Here is a 10,506-nt window from a genome sequence, read left to right as displayed (position 1 = left end):
CGGTGGGGGTGGCAGCCGGAGTCCAACCCGCAGAAGCAGAAGCTGCGCACGGCCTCCCGGGACCAGAGGAGACGCGGGAGCCTCTGCAGAGCGCACCAGGGGCCCCGCTCTCATCTGCGAGCAGTGCAGCCAATGGGCTCCACCGCCCAAGCGCTGCTCAGCTCAGCTCAGCGCGCAGGGCCCCCGGAATGGGGTTTCCGCTCAGGCTGACGAACTGCTGACAGGGCTGCCCCCTCAGAGCCTCGAGCAGGCGGGTGGGCTGACCTGCCCTCTGAGGCGGCAGCCCCGAAACCCAGCCGAGCCCGGCCGGCCCACCCTCGAGGGCACGCGCTCGATCCCTGGTCAGGGCGCGTTCGGGAATCAGACACCAAACACGTGAACACGAGGAAAACAAGGGGATGCTCTCTCTCTCTCTCCCCCTTCCTCTCTCTCTCTGCAAAAAGTAAAGGTAAATGAATGCCAGGCCTAGTGGCCTTTGCCCCCCAGTGCAGACAGTGACAGAGTGACACCAGACACCCTGCAGGCCAGCAGGGCCTGAGCGGGGCCTGCAGCTCTGGGAGAGCGAGACAGGCCGGGACAGTACCGCACAGGCTGCGAAAACTCAGCTGTCACTGGACCCAGAGTGCTCAGAAGGCCGACACCTATGCCCTCGGCGGCCGAAACAGGCGGCCACCTGCTGGAACAGAACATGCGAGGAGAATCCAGTCTCCTGACGTCCTCTCTCCCGTCACACGAAGCTGATCCATTGGAGCTGACCATGAACTCGGCGGTCGAGACAACGGTGCCGCCGCCGGGACTCACAGACGCCTTTTAGAGCGGCGTCCACCGAGTTTTCCCCGCAGACGGCAGAGGCTTCTGAAGCCAGTGGAAGAAAGAGAGAAGTGCAGCAAATACACAGAGGTCGTGAGGTGAGCCTAGGGCAGGCATGCGGAGACCCCAGGGTCCCCACACGCTGCGGGTGGGGCTGGGGTGCCCTGCACCTGCACTCCTCCTCCTGGGTTCACAGCAAAGAGAAGCAAAAGGCCGTGTCCACACAAAACCTGCTCCTAAGTGTCCGTGGCAGCGTCACCAATCATAACCAAAGAGACAGAAACAGCCTCGACGTTCACCGAGCCATCGACGCACAAACACGCACGGTACGTCCGTGCCGTGGGGTGCCGTCCGCCCCCTGACAGGAACGGTGTCTGGACACAGGTCACGACGGTGTGAGCCTTGACAGCGTCACGCTGAGTGAGAGAAGCCAGACACAGAAGACCACACACATGATTCCTTTTCTGTGAAACGTCCTGAACCGGCAAATCTAAGACACAGGCTGCGGGCTGGCGGTTGCCGGGGCTGGGCGGGGGCAGGCGTGGACAGGGACCGCTAATGAGCACACAGAGTCCTCTGGGGGCGCTGAAATACTCTGGAACTGGCCAGTGGTGGCTGCTGCATAATTCTGAATGTGCAAAAAAACGCTGGATCAAACAGCCATGGAGGATGCATTTGGTGGTACGTGAATCAGCTCAGTAACGCTGTTAGTATTTTTTAAAGAACCACATGGATATCAGGGAACTGAACACACAAAACCTGAAAATGGCTTTAATTCACGGGACAGACTCAGTAGTACAGTGGAAACGGCAAAGATGGCATCAGCAAACCTGAAGACAGACCAACAGAATTTACGTGCTGTGAACACAGGGAAAGTGTGAGAAGCTGACACAGCAGCAGAGGCCCCGGGGACAGCCGTGGAAGGTCTCGTGGTCTGTCACTGGGGCGGAGAAGACAGTGTAGAGCTGAAAAACGTGGGGAAAGAAAAAGATGCCTCAAACTTCCCAGATTTGGTGGAAGACATAAACTTAGAGATTCCGGAAGCTGAGCAGACCCCACGCAGGAGAAACCCAAAGAGATTCACATTGAAACCATCATAATTAAACTTTTGAAAACTAGAAACGAAGGGGAAGAATCCAAAAACAGCCAGAGAACCGTGACGCATCGTTGACACAGGAGAGCCGACCTGCGTGGCTGAGTGCTTGTGGTCTGTGTGCGGGCCGGAGGCCGGAGCGTGGGCTCCAGTGACGGAGAGGGGCGGTGGGAGCCCCAGTCCTGTGTTGGGAAACTGGCCCAGGGAAAGGGAGGGGAACAAAGACACCCTCCACCCTCTGTCGAAGGAGAGCTGAGAGGATTGGTCACTGACAGACACGCCCGAAAAGTAAAGTAGTGGTGGGAGAAAACGCCAGCAGGGAGGTGGGGCCCCCAGAAAGGAGGGGGGCGCTGGCGAGGAGAAAGGGGCAGCCCTGGGCACTGCTGCTGGGAATGCAGGTGGGTGGGTGCAGCCCCTGTGAAAGGCAGTGTAGAGACACCTCAAAAATCACAAATTGAGAAACTGCCTTATGACCCAGCGGTTTCACTTGTGGGGATTTGTCCTAAGATTCCCGAAACACTGACTCAGAAGGATACACGTGCCCCGTGTCCATTGCAGCGTCTTCCACAGTTGCCAAGTGATGGGTGCCCACCGACAGTCGAGGGGATACGGGAGGTGTGGTGCACTGACGCTGGGCTGTAAAAAAGGGTGAAATCTCAACCCTTTCTCAAAAGGGATCTCAAAAAGGACACTGCCTGCACGTGATGGCGACCCTCCCACACAGGGGGTCCCGGGCCCGGGGCCGGCAGAACCAGTGCCGTGCGCAAAGCACACCGATGCCGCCCAGGCTGGCTTGTCTCCAGTGCAAAGTTGGTCTAACATCAGAGAATCAATCACTAATTTTCCACATGAAAATACTAAGGAGAAAAATCATGTTATCAACTGAAGAGATGCAAAGAATTTATATAAATGTCAACACCCAATTACGCTAATGGTCTTTGCAAACTAGAAATGGCAGAGAACTTCCTTAATCTGATAACAAGTATCATCAAAGCCTCACCCACAGCAAACGTCCTACTTTCTGACACCGGAAACAGCCCAGAACCCACTCTCACCGGGATGAGGCCTGTGGTCTTCACCAGGACGGCGAGCCAGGAGCGGTGAGGTTGGAGGGCCCCACCACCCACGGACAGTGCCCCTGGGAGTGAAAAAAGTCCAGAAGAATCTACCTCGAAGTTAGTAAAAATTCGTAAGAACGTTTAGCGAGCTTACAGGACACAGTCAATAAACAAGAGTCACTTGTTTTTCTGCACACAGGCACTAAACAGAAAATGAATTCTTTTAAATAGCTAGTTATTTAAAAGGCAACAAAAATATGTGCTTAGGAATAACGTAACAAAAGCTGTGGAAGATCTCCATGCACAGAACCGAGAGGCACTGGCGGAAGGCTCAGTGGACGGGAATGCACCGCGTTCATGGGCTGCAAGCCTCCACGGGCAGAGCTGGGAGCTGCTGGGGGAGGGGCCGGGGCCTGACACTGCGATTCTCAGGTTCTCACGGAAACGCAGTGGGGGGGACAGCCGTCCACGTCCACACAACAGGACCGAGAGCCCCACACGGGTTAACAGGACATGTGGCCGAAGCGTGCTGGCTGGGAGTGTGGGATGGAAGGATGGCAGGGACCACGTCACAGGTCACAGGAGTCTGGGGGAGTCCTGCCCAGTGGGTGCGAGCAGGGGTCAAGAGGCAGGGATGCTGGCTGCCGAGGGGAAGAGAGCGTGGGGGTTCCTCCCCTTGTTCACAGGACAGGGGGCTGGAGCCAGTTTCCAGGCTGACGTTAGAAGCCGGGAGAAGGAGATGGGGCAGGGGAAGGGTCCTCAGGGTGGGGGGAGGAGGCCGGCCCTGCTGCTGGGCAGGAGGCCCCCCAGGGAGGTGCATAAAGATAAGGTCACTGCAGAAAAGGCAGGAAGTGGTGCGCCAACCCTGGCTTGTGTTCCAAGAAAGGTTGCAGCTCAGGGAGCCTGTGGGGAGGCCGGCGGGGGGGCCTGCTGCAGGGCGGAGGTGGGGGCTCCGCAGGTGCTGGGGGCACCGTCACTACGGGGGGCAGGGTGGTGGGCCCAGGTCTTGGGCGCTCACGGAGGTGACAGGGGTCCCGTGGGGTTGACTTGGAAATGGCAGGACCTTCATCTCCACGCCTGGACCTGGAAGGGGAGCTGAGGCAATGGGGGCTGGGTCGGGGTGGGGGGCTGAGGTGGCTGGGGAGCAGGGCCCCAGAAGCAGGAGGCCAGGGAGCCAGCACCTCTGTCAGCGGGGCTATCCACGGAAGCTGGGGTCCCAGGAAGAACATCAACCACGCGACAGAGTCGTCGACAGAAGGGGGGACTTCTGAGACTTCAGCAGCCTGAGACGCACAATGCCCAGACACAGCCTGGGGAGGGCCACGGCCAGCACACAGGGCCACAGGGCCGGGCTCCTGGGCCGCAGGGCTGGGGAGACTGGCCGAGAGCTGCGTCCCCTCGAAGGTTCTGGCCGCCCCTCTGCAGGCTTCCTGGTGGGCACAGCAAGTGAGGCCATAGCAAGTGCGGCCACGGCCGTGGACAGCGGCCCGGGCCAGCCTCGTGCAGCCTGTAGGCACCATTGGAACTGAGTGGGGTGGCCCTGCCCTTCGCAGGGAAACGCCAGAGACCAGGATATCAGGAGGCTGCACCCGGGCCCCTGACACGACTGCGTGCGGGAAACTAACGGTGTCCTTTGAGCTGAACCCCGAAGTGAATCTGTCGTCCTCACTAATCGGGTTCCTCCTCACCACCCTCCCCCGAGAGGCTGCTCAGCCTCCGCGGCTCCCCGCCCCCATCTTTTTGACGGGCCCCGGGGAAGGTGCACCTGCGTCTCCCAGCACTTAAAACTCACAGGGTGGGGGACGTGGGGAGTAATGACACAGCTCTAGGTTATTGCTGAGGCGGCCCTGCCCGCCAGAGAGGGCCGGGAGCCACCCTGCCAAGAGCCTGGTGACAGGCTTTGTCCCACTGGGCCTCCCACAGCTGCACCCCCCTGGAGGGCCGCTGCTCCAGTCACTCCTCACCATCCACACCGTGACCGTCCTGGAGAACCTGGTCACCATGGTGACCGCCCGAGCCAGCTTCTTCCCGGCCAGCTTGTCGGGTCTGACTCTCTGCACCTCAGTCACCGTCCGCAAGCCGCTGGCTGACCTCAGGCACCGGCCGCGACTGGCCCCTCCTCCGCAGTCCTCACCCAGCTGCTCTCTTGCTCCTGCCCGGCTGCTCCAAGGGCTTCCCCCTGGCTCCCGCTCCCCCTCCCCCACTGGCCAGCATGGCCTGAGACCAGTGCCTGGCCACCTGTTGCCCTGTATTACCTGGCCATCACAGCCTCACGACTCTGCCTGCATCTGGCCCTCGGTGCCCGGGTCGGCGGCTTCCCGGCCTCCTTCCCGTCCACGGCTCTCATCTCCTGCCTCAGGTTCCCGCCGCACTGCCCCCGCCCCCATCAGGGGGCCACCCTCGGGTTCTGGTGGGCACCCTCCTCCCACCTTCTAACCCAGAAATGGATGACTATCTCCCGTGGGCCCCTCCGCTCCCCTTGCTCATTTCTTTCCTGTGGTTCCCATCAGGTCTCAGAAGAGAAAGGGGCTGGGGGTGCCTACAGCCAGCAGCCCTCACTGGCCAGGGGCTCAAAGCCCAGTCGTCCCGCTGCCCCCCAAGCAGGCTGAGATGCAAGCAGTATCCTCACCCATCCTCAACAGTAGTTACAATCTAGAAGAATAAGCATGGTTTTATTCCCACAGTGCTTCCTTCTGAATCATCCGGGAAGCTGGAAGACATTTATTAGAGGTGAGTACGAATTCGCCCACTCTTCACACGCTGGCTGGGCACTCCCATGTGGCCAGTGGAGCTCTGGGAAGGTCTTGCAGGCAGGCAGGCAGGTGCCACAGCAGAGGCGTCTGGCCAGGAGGTGCCTCTAGCCCGGATGGCCTTTGAAACCAGAGAAAGAGACGTCTCTGACCCTTTGGGGCCAGGAGGAAGGAGGTCCCGGTGCCCGCTCCTGAAGCCCCAGGCCCAGCGGCTGGGCTGGAACCCTGCTGTCCAAGGTGGGACTGGACGGGCCCCCCACAACAAGACAGCACAGTCCCAGAAGTGTCCTGGGCCCCCCCAGGCGGCGGCTGAGGAGGCCTGCTGGCTTGGGCAGCTGGTTACAGGCGGCCTTGCCACGGAGGGGCCACGTCCCCTTCCCCAGACCTGGGCGGCAGGGGCGGCCTTGCAGCCACCGCTGGGGCTGCACCGCAGGACCTGGAGCTGGGGGTGCGCAAACTCCACAGTCCCTGGCCCCCGGACATCCCCCGGGGCAGAGAGGAAGATGAGGAATGTGGGGAGGGGGACAGCTGGGGGTGAAGTGAGGACAGGTGCGGGCACAGGGCCCGGCCTTCACTGCGGATGGAGACCTACGGCGATGGCAGACCCCCTGGGGGCTGCTGAGCGCGAGCGGGGCGGGTGGGAGGGCGGGCGCGGGCTGGAAGGTGGTAGCGCTGGGAAGGGAACGGGGCCGCGAGCTCCTGGAACTGCCTTTGTCTCCTCCCTTCCCGCTCCGGAGGGACGAGCCTCTGTGTCTGCCCGCCCCCCATGCTAGGGCGGAGGCCTCGCGCGGATCCCGGCTGCACGGCTCCGCGCTCGGGCGGAGGGTCTCCGCCACAGCCGCCGTCTTTTCGCTCGGCTGCAGACCTTGGAGCAGCCCTCCGGCCCGCGGTTCGGACCAAGGCCGGTGGAGGGTAAGGCCGGGCGGCGGGATCCAGGCACGGGCCCGGGGCCGGGGATGGAGACGCCGCGAGGGGCTCGGAGGGACCGGGAGGGTCCAGCGGCGGCCCGGATCTCTCGCCGCTCCTGAAGCGGGGCCTGCGTCCCGGCTGGTCCCTGTCTCCCGTCCCAGTAGGGGGCAGGGTTATCGGGGGAAGGCGGACCTCAGGGCCGGGGTCGGATCCGGACCGTCCCCGAGGCCCCCGCTCGCGGGGGCGGAGTCTGCACCGTGTCCCCAGGCACGCGCTCTCCGGCGTTCTGGCCCCGCGCCCGGCACGTGCCACCCGGAAGGGCCGGGCGGAGGCTCGCGCGGTCCTTTCTCTGGATCCGGATCTGGGCCTTTGGGGGCCCTCGGCCCCTGAGACTACGGCCTCCGAACGCAACCCCCACCCCAGGGCGGGTGCGCGGGTCCTCCCAGAGCCGCCCAGGGCGGGGAGCCCCCCCCCCCCCCCGCCACAAAGAGCTCCCCTCCCGGGCGCTGAGCCTCTCGCCCCCACCTGCCCCTTCCCAGTTACTGAACAGGACCCCCGCCCCAGGGCCGAGTCCGCAGTCCGCGGGCCTTCACACCCCTCACGCAGCCCGCTCAGCCGTGGGGGAGGGCGGGGGATCCTCTCACGGACAGAAGCCCAGCCCCGGGCCCTCCGCCGGGTCCCTGTCCCCAAGCGCAGCGCCCCGGGGCCTCGGAGCTCAGGCCCTTTCCTCTGTCCTCCCCCAGGTTTTGCCCCGCGAACATGAACTGGATGGCAGCCACCTGCTGGGCTCTGCTGCTGGCTGCCACCTTCCTGTGCGACAGCGGCGAGACCAAGGGCGGCCGCGGAGGGGCTCGTGGCAGCGCCCGGGGAGGGCTGCGCGGGGGCGCGCGCGGGGCCCCCAGGGCGCGCGTGAGGCCAGCGCCCCGCTACTCGGGCTCCTCCCTGCGCATGGGGGCAGCGGGGGCGGCGGCTGGGGCCGCAGCGGGCCTGGCTGCAGGTTCGGCCGGGAGGAGGGTCCTGGGGCCCTGGGAGGGCGGCCTGGAGGACGAGGACGCGGCACCCGAAGGCAACAGGACCGGCGTCTACAGCTACCGGGCCTGGACATCGGGCGTGCGGCCCGCGTGCGGCCTGCACCTCTGCCTGCTGCTTGGCGGCGCCCTCAGCGCCCTGGGGCTGCTGCAGCCCTAGGCCCAGCCGGGCTCGGGGCAGATCGGCCCCCGGCCCGCCGGTGCAGTCCCCGAGCACTGAGAGGCTCCCTGAGTGGTGCTGCCAGGCCCAGCAGGCGAGGCCACCTCCTGTTCACTGTCCTGCTCAAGCCGCCCCCCCAGCCTCCGCACTCCCACCTGACCCGGGGCCCAGGGGCCCATCAGGCCCAGGACGCCCACTGAACACTCACGGTCAGGGTCCCCCCGGCCAGAAAGGCAGTGAGTGCCCCGTGGTCCCTGTGCCGCCCCGGCCAGCGGGCTCCCAGGTCTCCAGGGCTTCCCCAGAGACAGGTGCCAAGACCAGGTGGTTCGGGCCACTCTGTCTCTTCTGAACGCACCCTGGACACGTGGGTGGAGACGGTGCTGACCACTGGACAGAGGCACAGCCTGAGGACTGTGGTGGCCTCCCCCACAGAAGCTGCCAGAATGGACCCCGAGGCACTGAGGATCTGGGGGAAGGAGAGGTTTTGCTCACAGCTGCCGCGTGGAGAATGTCTGGTGCCGACTGCGTCTGTGGACCTCAGAGCCCAGAGACACGGCCCAGCTGTGGCTCTGAGGCCGGTTTCCCAGGAACGCACCCCTGCCCCGGCCTCTGCTGTGACCCCCTCCGAACAGACGCTCCGTGGGACCCACTGCCATGACTGCCTGGGAGCCGCCGCGCTCTGCCTCGAAACAGGCCACTCAGCTCTTCTTGGGACCCACCTGGGAAAACCAACGTTCCGTCTGAGCTGCGCGTTTTCATTCCAGAGCCCTGGCCTTCGCTCCACGCTGCAACTGCCGCTCCCACTGAGGGGCCCCCCATCCCGGCCCACCGGCCGTGGTCCTGGCAGACGGGCAGCAGCACCCCAGTGGGCAGCGCCCTGCGGGAGGCGAGGCTGTGCTGTGCACGGAGGAGGCTGGGAGCCTGGCCGGACCCAGGACCCACATGGCCGCACGCAGGTGGCTGGAAGAAGGCACAGGCGATGGGCCCAGCACCCGGCACACGTGGGGCCGTGAGAGCCTCGCCTGGCAGGAGGAAGCACCAGGGGCGGAGCCCCTCCGACACCACCGGGGTGTCTGAACACCACGAGGGCCTGGACCGGGACCAACACCTCCGGGGTACACAGGGTTTGCCTATGGCACCCCACACCCCCACCTACGGGCCAGCCCTCAGCCTCCTGGGCAGCCAGCGGCCCACCTCCCTCGGCCTGCTGGGGGCTCGGCTCCTCACCACACCCTCTGGCTCCCATTCGGCCGTGCCCCGCGGCAGGGCAGCTCCCCAGGCCTGGCCCCTTGGGACTCCACCTCCCTGGTGCTCGGCAGGAACCTCCCAGAACGCACCCTCACTCCCCGGACCACAGGGCCTCTGGACTCGGCTGACGGGCAGCAGGGCTGAGATCCGCTCCTGCTGGGAGCCTGCCCTCTGCGCTCCCTCGGGGGCGCTGGACCAGGGAGGGTCTCCCCAGGCTCCCGAAGGCCTCTGGACCGGTGCCTTCCTCCTGAGACGGGAGCACTGAGCCGAAGGGCGAGCCCCCGGCAGCCTCCTGTGTCCACACTGCCCGTGTTCTCGGGGTGCAGAGAGCCCCGCTGCCTCGCCCCGTCTGTCCCGGGTGACGTTCGATGTTACCAAGGGCAGTGAGTGTGGCCACACCCGCCCAGGGCCGCAGAGGCAGTGTGACCCCCTGCCTCTCTGTTTGCAGGTGGCAGGGGCGTCGAGTCCCGCACAGGGAGGCCCGTGAGCCCAGCCTGGCTGCGCTCGGCCACTCGGATGCCCCGCCTCGCCGTGACCAGGTGTGTGGCCCAGCCACTGGCCTGCTCTAGGGATGAGGGGACACCACCTTCGCCAAGAGTTCATGTCACCCCTGACTCTGGGTACACAGCTGATGTGTGGCACAGCCCTGAACCTGAGTCCCGCCCCCACCCCCACCGTCCACCACCCGCCGGTGCTCAGGGTTCTGACAGGAGGCAGAGGGTGCTCAGGGCAGGTCACCTCAGGAAGGTCAGTTCGTGGGGGTGGGGAAGCCACACGGCAGCAGGACCTAGAGGGACGCCTGCAGGAAGGAGGTCGCAGGGGGCTCTGGGACGGTCAGGCCACCTCCAGACACAGCAGCCGGGCTAATGGCCAGGGGAAGCCCCCACCCCGCCCTTCCCCTGCCCCCTGGGCCCCCTCAGGAGCAATGACAAGTGCCGGGAGGGGCCTCCGGGAAGTGCCACTGTCCCACTAGCTAGAAGGTGCTCAGAAGCAGCGGGAGCCCCGGGTCCCCGCTGACCACACCAGAGGCCCTCCCGGCCAGCACACGGCACCGAGGAGACAGGCCAGACTCGGCCCCGTTCACGTGTGTGTGTGTGTGTGTGTGTGTGTGTGTGTGTGTGTTTCAGTGGTGCTGGGAAATAAACACTCTGCTGGCAATGACGACGGCTCCTCATTCCAGGACCCAGGGCACTGCAGCCCTTGGCCGCTGACCCGGCCCCACACAGCAGCCCAGGGGCTGCGGACGCACGGCGGGCGGGGTGACAGCAGACAGGCTTTGGGTCTCACACGTTTAATGTACAGATCACACTCCTCCCAGGACAGCGCCAGCTCCTCCGAGCGCGACGGTGAGCTCAGGCGAGTGTCCTCGCCGGGCCAGGCTCACGGGGCTGACGCCCTCGCCCCATGCACCGTCCCCTGGAAGCAACAGCTGCCTGGCTGTGCAGTGGGG

At 64.9% G+C, this 10,506-nt stretch overlaps 1 protein-coding gene across 1 annotated transcript; it reads left to right on the top strand.

Annotated features, from left to right (window-relative positions):
- Positions 1 to 6,493: 6,493 nt before the first annotated feature.
- On the top strand, positions 6,494 to 7,814 carry SPRN (shadow of prion protein). Its single transcript, XM_045854326.1, has 2 exons — positions 6,494 to 6,623; positions 7,364 to 7,814. The coding sequence occupies exon 2, from the start codon at positions 7,380 to 7,382 to the stop codon at positions 7,806 to 7,808; it is 429 nt and encodes a 142-aa protein (XP_045710282.1). The 5' UTR covers positions 6,494 to 6,623; positions 7,364 to 7,379; the 3' UTR covers positions 7,809 to 7,814.
- Positions 7,815 to 10,506: the final 2,692 nt, after the last annotated feature.

This window comes from Phyllostomus hastatus, unplaced genomic scaffold (assembly GCF_019186645.2).
Source record: "Phyllostomus hastatus isolate PE091 unplaced genomic scaffold, TTU_PhHast_1.1 phas_scaffold_1066, whole genome shotgun sequence".
Taxonomy (NCBI): domain Eukaryota; kingdom Metazoa; phylum Chordata; class Mammalia; order Chiroptera; family Phyllostomidae; genus Phyllostomus; species Phyllostomus hastatus.
Note: the sequence above shows the minus strand (reverse complement) of the source record. Positions and strands in the feature narration are given on the sequence as shown.

Excerpts from the sequence above, each read along its gene's own strand:
- SPRN (XM_045854326.1), top strand. The coding sequence starts at position 7,380 with ATGAACTGGATGGCAGCCACCTGCTGGGCTCTGCTGCTGGCTGCCACC.